Source organism: Myotis lucifugus, unplaced genomic scaffold (assembly GCF_000147115.1).
Source record: "Myotis lucifugus unplaced genomic scaffold, Myoluc2.0 scaffold_501, whole genome shotgun sequence".
NCBI lineage: Eukaryota > Metazoa > Chordata > Mammalia > Chiroptera > Vespertilionidae > Myotis > Myotis lucifugus.
The window spans coordinates 7,791-24,263 of NW_005871549.1; the positions used below are offsets into that span (position 1 = coordinate 7,791).

The following is a 16,473-nucleotide window of genomic DNA, read 5'->3' on the forward strand; positions in this document are numbered from 1 at the left end:
AGCACGGTGCAGCCGCAGCGCACAGTTAGGCGCTCACCAGATGTTCGTGGATGAATGAATGAATGAATGAGCGAACGAGGCGCCCATTTCAGTAGGAGTGAGGGTCTTCGCCTCCGACCAGCCAGAGTCCAGGCAGCCAGGATTTTTCGGGAAGCCCCTAGGACAATGGCAGGGTAGTGGGACGGGTCCGCTGATGATAAGGAAACGGTGCCTTTGACGCACGCGTTGGTCATTCGTCTCTCTTTTCCCTTTAAGAAAAACGGAAGATGTCGGAATATATCCGGGTAACGGAAGACGAGAATGACGAGCCCATTGAAATTCCATCGGAAGACGACGGGACGGTGCTGCTGTCCACGGTCACGGCCCAGTTTCCCGGGGCCTGCGGGCTGCGCTACCGGAACCCCGTGTCGCAGTGCATGCGCGGGGTCCGGCTGGTGGAGGGCATTCTGCACGCCCCGGACGCCGGCTGGGGCAACCTGGTGTATGTGGTCAACTACCCCAAAGGTCCGTGGCCACCGGGTTTCACAGCCCTAACGCTCCAGCGCAGTCGTGTTTGTGCCGCATTGTCCGTCGGAGAGGGTGGCCTTTTTTTTTTTTTTTTTTTAATATATTTTATTGATTTTTTACAGAGAGGAAGGGAGATGGGTAGAAAGTTAGAAACATGGATGAGAGAGAAACATCGATCAGCTGCCTCCTGCACACTCCCTACTGGGGATGTGCCCGCAACCAATGACCGGAATCGAACCTGGGACCCTTCAGTCCGCAGGCCCACGCTCTGTCCAGAGCCAAGCCCGTCAGGGCGAGGGTGGCCTCTTTTCATGGTGCAACGTCTCCGATAACCCAAGTATTTCTTTAAACGTTACTTACTATTAGACTAGTTTGTAAGAGCACTAGTTTAAATGAGTGAGAACTGCAAGTTACAGAATCTTTTTTAAAAGTGAAAACTGTGTGTTTAAGTATCTGAACAAATGTTGCCATGTTTAGACAATGATGTATCAGTGTCGGTCCATCATTTGTAACAAATGTGTCACCACGGGAGGGATGTTGATGGGGGAGCTATGCATGTGCGGAGGAAGGGCAGTACTTATATGGGAAATCTCTGCCTTCCTCTCAATTGTGCTGTGAACCTAAAGTTGTTCAAAAATGTCTGTTGTTTTTTTTTTTTTAATTTTCATTCGGTTCTTCCCTTTCTAATTTTGCTTTTTAAAAAATAACCTAAGGTTTTTTAATATTACAAAAATTAATGTACCTTTATTATTGAAAGTTTAGAAAAGAAAATTGAAATCACCCTAAATCTATAGCTGGAAATAAAAGTTGCTGATTTTTTTTTTTTTTGGCAGATAGCCTGTAAGTTATAGGCATTAAAATAATTAAGCAAATACATTTAATAGCCAAAAAGATGGTAATTACTCTTTTAACCAGTTTTTTTTCCTCAATGTATTTCAAAGTCAGAGTGAAGTAGAATTACTTATGTTTTGATATGCCTTCTGAGAAGGGAGGATATTTATTTGTAATCTTGTGACACTACAAAACCAGAGGTGTGAGTCCCTGGATTTGCACCAGAAAAGCACCTCAACCACTGACTCAGTCCTTCATTCAGTCTCTGAGAGCTGACTACTCTTTCCCAAAAGTTGAAACATCTTTACGTTCTTAGAATCTTTTTGCTTCTCACTCCTAGATGTAGGAGGCGGTGTGTTTTGAAACGTGTTACATGAAGAGTTCTAAAAGGTTTCTGCTCATTTTGTTTAGATAACAAAAGGAAGATGGATGAAACAGATGCTTCATCAGCAGTGAAAGTGAAAAGAGCCGTCCAGAAAACATCTGATTTAATAGTGTTGGGTCTCCCGTGGAAGACAACTGAGCAGGATCTAAAAGAATATTTTAGTACCTTTGGAGAAGTTCTTATGGTTCAGGTAAACTTTGATTTCATTTAACAGTTTTTCTTTTTCTGGGTGAATGAGCACCCAGAATTCCTGTTTTAGTGACACTGCCCTTCATGTTCAACAGACAGTATTTTTAATTTAAGATTCATAAACATTAGAGCTGCCGAACCGGTTTGGCTCAGTGGATAGAGCGTCGGCCTGCGGACTCAGGGGTCCCAGGTTCGATTCCGGTCAAGGGCATGTACCTTGGTTGCAGGCACATCCCCAGTGGGGGGCGTGCAGGAGGCAGCTGATCTACCTCTCTCGTTGATGTTTCTGGCTCTCTATCCTCTCCCTTCTTCTCTGTAAAATATCAATAAAATATATTAAAAAAAAAAATTATAAAAAAAAATAAACATTAGAGCTAGTTTATCTTTGCATTCTAAAACATTTTGTTGAAATTCTGATATTCTGATATGTAAAAGAGTATTATTCTGCTATAAACAGGATCTAAATTCAACATAGATTTATTCTTGGGGTTTTTACCCCAAGAATAATTTGGTTTAAATTTTAATTAAGCCACTGCATCCAGTTGAAGCCATTCACATTGTCAAGGAATTTCTCATTTGGTTATGTACCTGTGTTGTTTTAGTAAATTTAAATGATTTTTTTTCTAGGTCAAGAAAGATATTAAAACTGGTCATTCAAAAGGGTTTGGGTTTGTTCGATTTACGGAATATGAAACGCAGGTGAAAGTAATGTCACAGAGACATATGATAGATGGACGATGGTGTGACTGTAAACTTCCTAATTCTAAGGTACTTTGCTTTTTTTTTCTTTGCTTTTTTGCCTTTTTTATTTCTGCTTTGGGAACTTTTGCTGACAAACTTCCTATAGAAGACACTATAAAATAAAACGTTAAATATACTTGGAAAGGTAGTGTCAGGATGTTTTCTTGAAATCTCTTGGCTGAGGGCGGGGGGGGAAAAAAGGACACTTATGTAATACCCTTTGTAATACTTTTAGCGAAAAATAAAAAAAAATTAAAAATAAAAAATAAATAAATCTCTTGGCTGGTTAAAGCCTTGGGACCTTAATGCATGCTGAATATTTTATGGCTGTTTGAAATATATAGTTAAATATCCCTCTAAACCAGCGGTTCTCAACCTGTGGGTCGCGACCCCTTTGGGGGTCGAACGACCCTTTCACAGGGGTCGCCTAAGACCATCGGAAAACACATATATAATTACATTACGATTCATAACAGTAGCAACATTACAGTTATGAAGTAGCAACGAAAATAATTTTATGGTTTGGGGTCACCGCAACATGAGGAACTGTATTAAAGGGTCACGGCATTAGGAAGGTTGAGAGTCTAAACTGAACTATGTTAACAATCTTACGTAGTTACATGTTAAAACATGAAGATGATCAGAGTGCAGTAAACTTGTTATAAAAGCCTAACTTGTTCCAAGCAAGACTTGCTTATTTGGAACATTATTGATTAGTCGTTGACTTTCCTAGATCCAAATATACTTTCATGAACTTAAAACTTTAAGACTGTATTTGTCATTGAAGTCTTACAAGAAGGAGGAGTGCTAATGCAAAAAAATAAAAATGTACTTATTTTTTAATGACTCACCTGCGGTAAAGGCAGATAGGTTGTGCTACATCCTCCACCACAATGCCTTTTCCATTGCTCATAAAATATTTCTGATTGTTTTTCCTACCTTTGAATTTGCTCAGCAAAGCCCAGATGAGCCTCTGCGAAGCAGGAAGGTGTTTGTTGGGCGCTGTACAGAGGACATGACGGCTGATGAGCTGCGGCAGTTCTTCTGCCAGTACGGAGAAGTGGTAGATGTCTTCATTCCCAAACCATTCAGGGCTTTTGCCTTTGTTACATTTGCAGATGATCAGGTATTTTTCTCTTTAAAAATTTAATCCCAGCTAATTAGGTAATTTCTCTTGAACTTTTCCCTCCAGCTAATTGCCATCCATAACTAAGCTTTCTGACCTTGTAAGCTGTGCAGGGTATATGGACCTAGATATCTGTGATAAACGTTTTAGTACTTTTCTGTATGTGGTGTTTAACCAAGAGTGTTATATATCTTTAGAAAGTAAACTGAAAAATTCTTGCTGCCATTACTAAAAGCTCAAGGCTATTTTGAGTTTAAATGAAATGAGCATTCATTGTTTATTTTTCCTTCAGTTTAGATAATGGCTTGAAATCTAAATTTTATTGCTACTTTGAAGTACAAGTCAGTGGTTTAATCGCCTTTATTTACACCCCTTATTTTCTTATAGGTTGCCCAGTCTCTTTGTGGAGAGGACTTGATCATTAAAGGAATCAGCGTACATATATCCAATGCTGAACCTAAGCACAATAGCAATAGACAGTTAGAAAGAAGTGGAAGATTTGGTGGTAATCCAGGTGGCTTTGGGAATCAGGGTGGATTTGGTAACAGTAGAGGGGGCGGAGCTGGCTTGGGAAATAATCAAGGTAGTAACATGGGTGGAGGGATGAACTTTGGTGCTTTTAGCATTAATCCAGCGATGATGGCTGCAGCCCAGGCAGCGCTGCAGAGCAGCTGGGGTATGATGGGCATGTTAGCCAGTCAGCAGAACCAGTCGGGCCCATCAGGTAATAACCAAAGCCAGGGCAACATGCAGAGGGAGCCAAATCAGGCCTTTGGGTCTGGAAATAACTCTTACAGTGGTTCTAATTCAGGGGCAGCCATTGGTTGGGGATCAGCTTCAAATCCAGGGTCAGGCAGTGGTTTTAATGGAGGCTTTGGCTCAAGCATGGATTCAAAACCTTCTAGCTGGGGAATGTAGACAGTGGATGACGGTTGGTTGTATAGACTGGTGGGAATTCAAATTTTTCTAATCTCATGGTAAGTATATTGTAAAATACATATGTACTAAGAATTTTCAAAATTGGTTTGTTCAGTGTGGAGTATATTCAGCAGTATTTTTGACATTTTCTTTAGAAAAAGAGGAAGAATTAAAGGAATTTTATAAGTTTTGTTACATAAAGGGTTGAAATACTGAGTGTTTGAAAGTGAACTGCTGTTTGCCTGATTGGTAAACCAACACACTACAATTGATATCAAAAGGTTTCTCTTGTAATAATTTATCCCTGGACTCGTCAAGTGAATTCTTTGCATGTTCAAAATGGAAACCATTAATTAGAACTACATTCTTTTCTTTTAATTTGAACCCCACCATATGGATTTTTTCCTTAGGAATATCTCCTTTTTGGAGATCATGGTGTCACAGTGTTTGGTTCTTTTGTTTTTGTTTTTTAACACTTGTCTCCGTTCATATGCAAAAGTACAATATGAAGCCTTCATTTAATCTCTGCAGTTCATCTCATTTCAAATGTTTATGGAAGAAGCACTTCATTGAAAGTAGTGCTGTAAATATTCTGCCATAGGAATACTTCTGTCTACATGCTTTCTCATTCAAGATTTCGTCATCACACTGCACAGGCTGCGTCTTTGACGGTGGGTGTCCCATTTTTATCCGCTACTCTTTATTTCATGGAGTCGTATCAACGCTATGAACGCAAGGCTGTGATATGGAACCAGAAGGCTGTTTGAACTTTTGAAACCTTGTGTGGGATTGATGGTGGTGCCGAGGCATGAAAGGCTAGTATGAGCGAGAAAAGGAGAGAGCGCGTGCAGAGACGGTGGTGCAAAATGGATATTTTTTAACTTGGCGAGATGTGTCTCTCCATCCTGTGGCTTTGGTGAGAGAGTGTGCAGAGAGCAATGATAGCAAATAACGTACGAATGTTTCTTGCATTCAAAGGACATCCACATCTGTTGGAAGACTTTAAGTGAGTTTTGTTCCTAGATAACCCACATTAGCTGAATGTGTTAAGTGAAACGATACTTGTATTTCCCCTCTCCCTTTGTCAACTGCTGTGAATGCTGTATGGTGTGTGTTCTCTTCTGTTACTGATCTGTAAGTGTGGTCATGTGAACTGAAGCTGGTGGGTTGAGAACATGGACTGAGCTTGTGGTGTGCTTTGCAGGAGTACTTGGAAGCAGAGCTCACCAGTGAGCTGGGGGTGTCTCAAAGAAGGGTGGGCGTTCTAATGTCTGTCAGCCACCCCTCAGAATGCTGTTTGCTGCAGTTCTGTGTCCTGTGCTTGGATGCTTTTTATAAGAGTTGTCAATGTTGGAAATTCTTAAATAAAACTGATTTAAATAATATGTGTCTTTGTTTTGCAGCCCTGAATGCAAAGAATTCATAGCAGTTAATTCCCCTTTTTTGACCCTTTTGAGATGGAACTTTCATAAAGTTTCTTGGCAATAGTTTATTTTGCTTCAAATAAACTTATTTGAAAAGTTGTCTCAAGTCAAATGGATTCATCACCTGTCATGCATTGACACCTGATACCCAGACTTAATTGCTATTTGTTCTTGCATTGTCCAAAGTGAAAAGTTGTTTTGTTTTTTCTTTTTAAACCTATCTTTTAATAAGTCTGGGTGACCGCACCTAAAATGGTAAGCAGTGCCCTCCAGCTTTTCCTTAGTGCCTCTGTGCATTTGGGTGATGTTCTATTTACATGGCCTGTATAGATCTCTCCATTGGGAAATCGTGCCTCCTAAAAATCTTATTTGGGGGAGTGGGCAAAACAGTGTTAATTCTTTTTAAATGCTTTGTAGCAAAGCATACCAATTGAAAGGGAATATTAGCGCCTTTTTAGTTTGGTATTTGAAAAGTGGAATTAATTGCAATGGGGATAAAAGTAGAAGAAACCACAAATTATCTTGTGCCTGAAATCCATTAAGAAGCTTGATAGCTTTAAGAACTATCAGGGTGTGGTGGGTTGTCTGTGAAAGTGTTAAGTGAAATGGACTTTGTCCTCCCAAGGTGGGGGAAATACAGTCCTGCTGAATAAAATCGTTTACAAAACTCAGATTAGACTCTCACGATGCATTGTTAAGTATGTAAAAGCGATAATATATTGATGATTGTACTTTTTATGTAACTACTGCTATGAGAGTTGAGCTTGTTTTCTAATGGAAGAATGTAACAGTTCTTGTGTTGATAGTTTACCTAATGCCCTTATCTAATTAGATTATGATAAATAGGATTTTTGCAAATTACATGTTTTAAACTTTTATAAAGTGAAGTCATCCTTTAGACTTGTGATCGCCACATTGTTTCATTATTCAGTTTCCTCTGTAAAAGGATCTTGCAGTTGTTTTTTTTTTTCTGCATCTAAATTGCATGATTTCCAAACCCTGTACCATCTGAATTTTGCATTTTAGCACTTGCACTATTACTCAGCAGCAGTAACATGGTAACACTTAAAATGGTACTCGGGGACCTCCAAAGACTAAACTGACAAGCCTTCAAGGAGCCCAGGGGTAAGTTAACTTGTCAATGGCATGGTTTTAATCCCTCTTTACACTTGTGTAAACCTAGTAACTGGTCTTGGAAGGCTTTCAATGTTGAGTAGCCTTCTCTTAATATGTTTGTGGTAATACATAGCTATGGGCATTTAATTCTACCCTAAATTTTTTTTTTTGAAGTTTAGAAGTAAACTATTTGGCAAAGATTTGTTTTTAGAGTCTATTTGGTCATCTAAATGCTTTCATTCTAAACATTTTTTGAACCAGTTGAATAAAAAGTTTTGTTGCCACCAGTTTAGTGTCTGGAGTCTTACTGGAAAAACAGTTTCCTTTTTATACGTGACAAAGATGCTGTAAAGTTACCTTTAAAAAGTGAGTCTCAAGAAGTTGCACTTTACATGCACAAGAGAAATTAGGGCAAAACTCACAATGAATTTTTAAATACAATGGTAACTGACTAGAATGAAAAGCTTTGTTAGATGTTAGCTATTAAATCTTTTTAGGAAGGACTAGCCAACTAAAATGAAATATTTTTAAGCTTAAGTCAGAGCTTAAATTTTGTCCTTAGGAAAAAGAAGTTAACTACTTAATTTGGAAGATGTATGTGATAATTAGAATAATTTGTTGTTGAGTACTAGGACAATAGCTCTTAATTGTGTATTCAGGTTCTATACTCAGGTATTGTGTGATCTGTGATCTATTGTTTGGCTAACTGTGACCCTCTTTTACATGTTTATCATAATTAAGAAGGAAAAAAAATACAGATTTATCTATAGTACCACCATTTACTTCTGGTGTCATAGTTCATCTTATGGAAATGCCACATTTAATTCCATTGTCTTCAGAATTTGAACATTATTTAGGTTATTTCCAAGTGCTGGGAGCATGGCTAAATTAAGTTCTTAGCATTGAAATTACTAGGTTAAAGACTATGCATGCTTTTAAGGCTTTTGAAATACATTGCAAAATTTTCCTTTAGAAAATTTGTGTTGTCTTTGACAATGTGAATAGTGCTACTCCATGTTCATTTTGTCTACCAATTTGATAAGTGCAAAATTATATCGCTGTTTTTGTGATACTGGTTTTTAACATGGAAATTAGTACCTAGGCTAAAGTATTGATGTTTCTAGTTCATCTACAAAAATCCATGATTCAAGGTTACCCTGAACTAATACTGCTGTGGTATTAGAGATCCATAAGAATAAGTCGAGAAATACTCAAAGACCATGTACAGGCCATTTCCGGAAATGCAATAAAAAAGCCAGTACAAAAGGATACTGGACTCTGTAAGTAGCACAGTGCAGTCTGACCAGTGAGTTTCTATTGCTCCGGCAAAGACGAACATCACTGTAGTTCACACCCCCTTGAACCACAACGTAACGGGTGGAAGCTGGCCGGCCTCTCCCTGCAGTTGGGTTTTGGTTTTGGGTGGGCGGGCGACAGTGGCTGTGCTAATGTTCCTCGGGTGACATTGCTGCTGCGATCTTGTACAGGCATTTTTAAAAGGCATTTACTGATTGAAAACATACAAATTAAAAGTTACTCATTTTCTTTTTTTCTTTTTTTTTATTAAAATATTTTATTGATTTTTTACAGAGAGGAAAGGAGAGGGATAGAGAGTTAGAAACATCGATGAGAGAGAAACATTGATCAGCTGCCTCCTGCACACTCCCCACTGGGGACGTGCCCGCAACCCAGGTACATGCCCTTGACTGGAATCGAACCTGGGACCCTTGAGTCCGCAGGCCGACGCTCTATCCACTGAGCCAAACCGGTGAGGGCTAAAAGTTACTCATTATTTTCTTGATCCAGGGAATATAGTTAATGACTTTTGTGTAAACCCCATACACTTGTGCTTCCCCACAATTATTGGAGCCCCAGGACACTATTCCTCCCACAAACCACCTGTGTGTCTCATTGTCGAGAAACACTAATGCCCCTCCACTGTCGCCTCCACAGCTATCCTTGCCCCCACTCTCTACGCCAGCACAAAGCATGTTGTCAGTTACCTTTGCCCCTAGATACAGCTTCTTTTCATAGGCAGCAGCACATGTTTGATGATCAACAATTGGTATGTCAACAAACTTCAGACTTTGGGCAAGAAAACCCCTTTGGGTTAATCCCCATCCGGATACAGTTCCAATGTCATCTGTCCTCATGAAGGATTCAGCTGCTTCTCCCGGCAAGCAGATAGGCATGATGCTGCTGTTGATGGCAACTTTGTTCTGCAGTTTAATCAGCGCTATGTCGTTATCGAAACCAGCAGCATGCCTGTAGCCCTCATGGATGAAAATGGCCTCTGCCCAGGCTTGTGTGTGCTGAGGCGACAGTCTCTTCAGGGCACCCATTCGAATGTTCAGGGAGGAGGCATCATCTTTTTGCTCATATACGACATGAGCAGCCGTTAGGATCCAGTTGTCATTCAAAAGTGCACCTGCTGCTGTGGTGTCGCCTAATAATAACAGGACTTGCCAAGGAAAATCACCAAGCTTTGCATTTTTCCCTCCATATATACGACCTCCTATCGTACGGGCTGATAGTCCACAAACTGGGGAAAGAAGCAGAAAGGTAGAGCCTTGGTAGAAACCCAGCGGTGCTTTTCTCCACCCACCACTTGGGACTTGTTAATATTTCATGTCAGCCCAAAATGGGGTCACCTAAATCGGTGGGTGCCCACCTGTACAGGCAGGTGAGGCTACCTTAAAACAGCACAGTTCAAAGACCCAATGGGGAGTTCTTAGCTCCTCAGAAAATGAGGTGGGTAAAATTTCTTTTAGAAGCTATATTTGTTTTGCAAAAAAAAATAAAAGGTCTACACAGTTGGGGGGTTATTTATTAGGGCAAGCGGGAATTGGCTGAGCTGATGCATTGGGTGATGGGAATAGGAAGTGGAAGGAAATAACCTTTTCATTGCTTCTGTTATCCCACTTTAAAATGGGGTGTTCACCATGTAGTTCTGTGAAAGCAGGAACTAGGTCACTGTCATCGGATTGGCAAAATTAATTTGACTTTTGAACATTTAAATGTTTTACAAATTAGAATGTCGCAGCTATAGCCAGGAACCTTCAGGGTCAGAAATTATTTGTCATCTAGTTGATGCTTTCAAACACTAAGTTTTACTCTATATTACTAAGGGAATACACTCAATGTACCAAATGTTTCCTACTGTGGCAGAATACTTGCATTGAAACTTGTAAACGTGGTGTCAGCTAAAATCAAATAACTAATTTAAGCCAAATAACACAGGGGTAATGAATATATTATTACCTTTCTGATTTTTTTAATATCTACTCAACTATATCTTCAGAGCCAATTCTGGTAAAAAAAAATGTTTAAGTACTATTAAAAGGCAAATTGCATTAATGTTTAAAAATTAGATGTCATTGAAAACAATTGCTTAGGGAAATAATGAAGTTATTAGCTTTGGGTTTTAATAGCATTTTTAACAGGGAAGAAAAGTAACAACAGAGGAACTTAAGTTTACAAATGTATAAATGGTTCAAGATAATTTAAAAAATCATTTAATTTTTTATGCTTGCCTAGTTGTAAGGCCAAAATAATCAAATGACTGATGCAGTCAGCACCTAACAACCTCTCCACACGGAAAGGGGATAATGAGGACGTATTATTTGGAAATAATAACTTGGTCTAAGAGCCAAGTACCGAAGTTACATTTCTGCCTACCACAGCGAAAGCTCTACTTATTGTCTCCGACCCATTCTACTTTCCATCAATTACGAATCTCTTGTATAAATGAATCCATTACCAGGCTCACAGACTGGGAGTGATTTTTCTCCTTTGGAGCTCGTCCAGAATCCATCAGCCTCACACACATATTTACCTGCAAATCATTGGAAAAGCAAAAATGTTTAACTGCACGTATGAGGTGGTTGTCATTTGCTTGAATTCCCCCTTAAAAAATGTTGATTCCTGAGCATCCGTGGGAAATAGAGGTGTCTGAATAACCATTTTACATGATTTCCTAAATGGGAGGTCTCGGCATTACCATGTTTGCTTGCAAAGTGGAAACCTTTTAGATGTGTAACTTGAATATGTATCAAGATCTCAAGTGCTTAATGATAAGGTTTTGACTTGTTAAATTAAACCATTTGGAATATATTGTGTGTTTGTAGTAGTCATTTACTAGATAAGATCTGTTTTCAGATTCTTGCAAATTGACATTAAAGTCACTTCAGCTGTAATATTTCACTTAGCTGGTGGGAGAAGTGCCTTTTAATCTTTTGTCTAGCCTTAGCCAAAATGTTGGCTACAGTTTCTTTTCAGATGGTGAGGGCTTGGTTCCAAGCAGCACCCACCCCCAGCTTGGAGCAACGTGCTTACCATCACCTCCTGCCATGGTGTAGAAGATCTCATTGCAGCGGTACTGAATCACAGCTTTGTACGTCGTCACCTCAGAACCCGAGAGGTACTCCACACGGCCGTTGGGCAGGTCATCAGGAGGGCCACACTCAACAACTAATGAACAGGGGAGAGGGAGGAGTCAGTTTCTGCGTTTAATTCTAACATTAGAAAGATGTGGAGTCCGGTAGACAGTGAGCCCTGTGGTGCTGGGTTGGGGTGCAGTCCCTGCGGGGGTGGCGTGAGGCCTTTCCTCAAGGAAGGGGATCTGAAACCACACGACTTCCTCGACGCTCTCCCTTCTGACAGGAAGGTCTGCAGCCACAGGAGGGAGGAGGCGGCACAGCCTGCACTGTCTAGCTCCCCCAAAAGGGCACTCAAACGACAATGCAAAGCTGACTCTGAAGGGCGCAGTTTGTTCTTAGGATCCCTTTCCTAATTGACCCTATTGTTAGAGAAAGGGATCGGCTGCCTCCTGCACGCCCCAACCGGGGGTGGAACCCACAACCTGTGTATGTGCCCAGACCAGGAATCCAACCGCCACCTTCTGTTGTACGGATGATGCTCCAACCAACTGAGCCACACAGGCCGGGGCTCATAGATTGAACTTTCTAGAAGACCTGGAAGTCCTTGAATTTGGATTAGAATTCACACTTGGGACATTGCTAATAGGAAGGAAGTAACCACTTTGTGAGGCAGTGCTAAACGTCTCCACACAGTGGATGTATAAAATGGTTGGTGCATATCTAGGTATTCAAAGACTGCATTTAAATGATCCTCAGCAATATCTGTGTGCCTGGCTCTGCCAAGTGCTTTGTCTGCATTGCCTAATTGTCTGTAGATGAGACGCCATAACTACCCAACCAAAAATAGCCGAAGCAGGGCTCAAACCCAGACCTCTGGCTTCCACTGCCTTTAGAACTCTTCTGCTGCTTTTTTAACTAAAAGAATTGGTGGGAATGTAAATTTATGAAATAAAAAATATTTAATTCCCCCAGGCATTTTGTAGAAATTCTTATGCAAAATATACAAAAATACATGTACAGGGTGTTAACTACAGCAAGTGCATGTAACAGTAAAAAAAAAAGGGGGGGGGGACAATGAAAGATTAAATAAAAGCATAGTGTGATGAAATGCTATACGGTAATTAACAAGAATGAGAGGCTCTATTAATACCTAAACTCATGTGGGAAGATAGCCCAACAAGATGGAGAAAAGCAATTGCAATCATTAAGTATTCCATTTTGGTTAATAATAATAATAGCCCTAGCCAGTTTTGCTCAGTGGTTAGAGAGTCAGCCGGTGGACTGAAGGGTCCCAGGTTCGATTCTGGTCAAGGGTACATACCTCAGTTGCAGGCTCAATCCCCAGCCCTGGTCAACCAATTGATGTGTGTGTCTCACATCGATGTTTCTCTCTGTCTCTCCTCCCACTCTCAAAAAAAAAAAGAAAAAATAGACCAAAACCCACACAGGAGCAGACCAGCACCTTCCCCTTCCCCTTCCCCTGTTCCCCGCCCTCCCCCCCACACACACACGTTACCTTTGCCTTTCTCCTAAGCTCCAAGGGCCCTTCTGCCTCTGTAACTCATTTCCTTAGCCCATTTCTTCTACGGATCACTTCTACCTCTCTATAATTTTTTAAAATATATTTCTATTGATTTCAGAGAGGAAGGGAGAGGGAGAGAGAGAGAGAAACATCAATGGCAAGAGAGAATCATTAATTGGCTGCCCGCTTCATGCCCCATTGGGGATGGAGTCAGCAACCTGAACATATGCCCTGACCGGGAATCGAACTGTGACCTGGTTCATAGGCTGACGCTCCATTATTGAGCCTTGCCGGCCAGGCTGTGTAATTTTCTATTAAACTTTATCTTATAGTTTAAAAAAAAAAAGCATATAATAGTGAAATATGTTTATATATATATATTATATATATATATATATATATATATATATATATATATATGACATAGGAGATAAAGAATATGAAGGAGTAGACCCCAAACTCTTAGTGGTAGCTTAGGGATTTGGTCAAGAGTGGCTTTTACTATATATTTTTGTAAACATATTTTCCAATTAACGTGTATTTTATAATTGAAAAGATATTTAAGGTAAGATACATGATTCTTAGTTCACAAAATGGTAGTACACCATTGTCTCAGTTTGGTGTGTGTGTGTCCACACAACTACCCCATCCCTACATGCAGTAGCCTAAACCTGTGTGCATATGTGAGACACATACACCAAAATAGTGATTAGAGTTGTACTGTGGGATTATGGGTATTACAATGTCATTTTCTCTATTTCCCATCTTCTACAAGGATTTTATACTTAGAAAAAATATTTTTAAAGATCACACTTTTTTAAAGCAAACAATCACTCTGGCCAGTGTGGCTCAGTTGGTTGAGGCGTGGAAGAGTGTCAGGTTCGATTTCCGGTCAGGGCACATACCCAGGTTTTGGGTTCAATCCCTGGCCAGGGCGGTGTTTCTCTCTCACATCGATGTTTCTCCCTCCCGCTCCCTTCTTCTCTCCCTAAAATCAATTAAAAGGAAATAATTATCCTACTAGCTTGGTTTCATTTTAACCTCTAAGAGTGCACTGAGAGCCAGGGAAGAGAAGCAAATTTGGAATTCAACCCCCGAAAAATAGCATCCTTTTTACAAAGGCCAGCAGCAGCAATAGAAGCAGTGACAGCAGCAGAAGCTCTGGGGTTGTCATGTGACCGTACTGCTGCATTCTGGCATCGGCTGGTCCCACGATCCATCCTTCTGACAGACGGCAGTAAATGATCTCAGGGGCAAATGACCCTAAAGAGAAAGGAAAATATTAATTTCCTTGTTTACATCAGAAAAATCACTCCCCAGACCTACGCCCCCACAGAAGTTAGTTCCTCTTCTAGTGTTTCACCAGATGCTCCCAAGGGGACGATGCACCCCCATGACCGGACGCACAGCCCAACTCTGCCTCCCTGCCGGTGCGGGCGACTTCGGGGTACACCACCTGGCAAGGTGCCTTGGCATTTTAGAACCAAATGCTGACCCCCGGCGGATTCTCCACCATTTCTCTTTTCTGTGACGTGCATGGGGAGGCGGTCAGAAGTGGGGGGAACTGAGCAAATGTGTCTGGGTTTTCTCGCCTGTGGCCCTTGCTGGAGGAGAGCTACCCGAGTTCTCAGTGTTCATGGCTGATCGGCTTACAGAGAAGCATTTTTTTTAAAAGTCCTCACCGGAAGATATTTTTCCATTGATTTTTAGAGAGAGTGGAAGAGAGAGGGAAAGAGAGAAATAACGATGGGAGAAAAACACATTGCTTGCCTCCTGCATGGGCACCGACCAGGGCCCAGGCCAGGGAGGAGCCTGCAACCAAGGTATGTGCCCTTGACCGGAACCGAACCCAGGACCCTCCCGTCCACAGGCCGACGCTCTAGCCACTGCGCCCAGAGAAGCATTGTTGACCAACTGCAGTAGCTTCCTAAAACCAGGCTCAGTGGAGAAGATGGCTCCGGCAGAGCCTTGTGCTTCAAAGGACAGCAGGGTGATTTTTTAAAAATCAGCAACGGAGCAGGTTTGCAGTCCAAGGAGCTGCGGAGAAGAGCCCGCCCCAAAGTCTGCAAGGTGGCAAAGTGTCACTTTTTTCCTGGTGTCGCCCCCCCCCCCCCAACAGGACTGCACTGCACACCTCGCTGTCATTTCCTGTTATTACTTTGTACCACTGGGATTCAGTGACAATTGTGAAGAACATAAAAGGGGCGTGTTAATCTCCTACCTGTGCCCCTACAGCAACACACTAAGCGTTTTTAAAAAATTACCCTCCCGCTCCCTCAACAGTGGCCACTATTTATAACTTTGCGGGATACACTACTTCCCAGCACCATTTAATTATTTTTTGTGGGCCCAGGAGTTGTTCTGTTAGGTCAGCGGTTCTCAACCTGTGGGTCGAGACCCCTTTGGGGGTCGAACGACCCTTTCACAGGGGTCGCCTAAGACCATCGGAAAACACATATATAATTACATATTGTTTTTGTGATTAATCACTATGCTTTCATTATGTTCAATTTGTAACAATGAAAATACAACCTGCATATCAGATATTTACATGACGATTCATAACAGTAGCAACATTACAGTTATGAAGTAGCAGAGAAAATAATTTTATGGTTGGGGGTCACCACAACATGAGGAACTGTATTAAAGGGTCGCGGCATTAGGAAGGTTGAGAACCACTGCGTTAGATCATCCTAAGAATAAAAATTCTCCGTAGCCATCCCTCTTCTCAGCAAACAAAACACACACCCAGGCTGACAACAGCCGTTTTCCTGCTGCGTATCTGCTGACATGAATGTGCACACCTTTGAAAACTACCACGATCGCGCCGCTCACAGTTTTGTAGTAACTTACACGCAGAAGCTCGTAGCCAGCCGCGCACACCACGGAGAAGCTGTCTTTCAGGATGTACGTGGCTTGCACAGGTGCGATGTGGCCATGAGGTGGCGCCACCGGATCAGGGCACGGCTGAGCTGCGGGAGGAAGCCGGGCTGTGGGTTCTGAGGGTCTATGCCGGTGAGTCGGGACTGAGCGTTTGAGGTTCTTGGTTTATAAATGAGACACTTAACACGGAAAGGAGAGCTCTTCGGATTTAACACCAAAGCGGGGGTGGCACACCCGGCTGCGTGTTGTGCACATTGGGATGTGCTGCCTGGCCTGGGCTGCAGCCAAAGCTGCGTAAGGAAGCCAGGCCTGCCCTCGCCCGTCCATTTGGCTCAGTGGATAGGGCGTCGGCCTGGGGACTGGAGGGTCCCCGGTTCAATTTCAGTCGTTGCAGGCTCCATCCCCAGTGTGGGGCCTCCCGGAGGCAGCCTATCAATGAGTCTCTGTCATCA

General features: G+C 41.7%; 2 protein-coding genes across 15 annotated transcripts in view; one reads left to right on the forward strand and one right to left on the reverse strand.

Moving 5' to 3' along the window:
- Positions 1–12,591, forward strand: part of TARDBP (TAR DNA binding protein) — a 13,384-nt gene extending 793 nt beyond the window's left edge. Inside the window, exons 2-8 of one of the 14 annotated variants that reach the window (XR_002826479.1) lie at positions 256–504; positions 1,750–1,913; positions 2,540–2,680; positions 3,609–3,779; positions 4,167–5,703; positions 7,148–7,246; positions 11,505–12,591. Coding sequence is in view for 2 of the 14 variants with exons in the window: in XM_006103712.3 (XP_006103774.1) it covers positions 267–504; positions 1,750–1,913; positions 2,540–2,680; positions 3,609–3,779; positions 4,167–4,697 (1,245 nt within the window). In the remaining 12 variants the exon portion in view is untranslated. The other 13 variants (XR_002826480.1, XR_002826482.1, XR_002826477.1 and 10 more) reach the window with 13 other exon arrangements.
- The window catches only part of MASP2 (mannan binding lectin serine peptidase 2), a 12,926-nt gene continuing 5,345 nt past the window's right edge, over positions 8,893–16,473 (reverse strand). The window contains exons 6-10 of the mRNA XM_023744965.1: positions 15,992–16,110; positions 14,323–14,401; positions 11,573–11,707; positions 10,998–11,072; positions 8,893–9,779 (exon numbers count right to left, since the gene is read on the reverse strand). Of these exons, the coding sequence (XP_023600733.1) occupies positions 9,013–9,779; positions 10,998–11,072; positions 11,573–11,707; positions 14,323–14,401; positions 15,992–16,110 (1,175 nt within the window). The 3' untranslated portion in view covers positions 8,893–9,012. The remainder of the gene's footprint in view (positions 9,780–10,997; positions 11,073–11,572; positions 11,708–14,322; positions 14,402–15,991; positions 16,111–16,473) is intronic.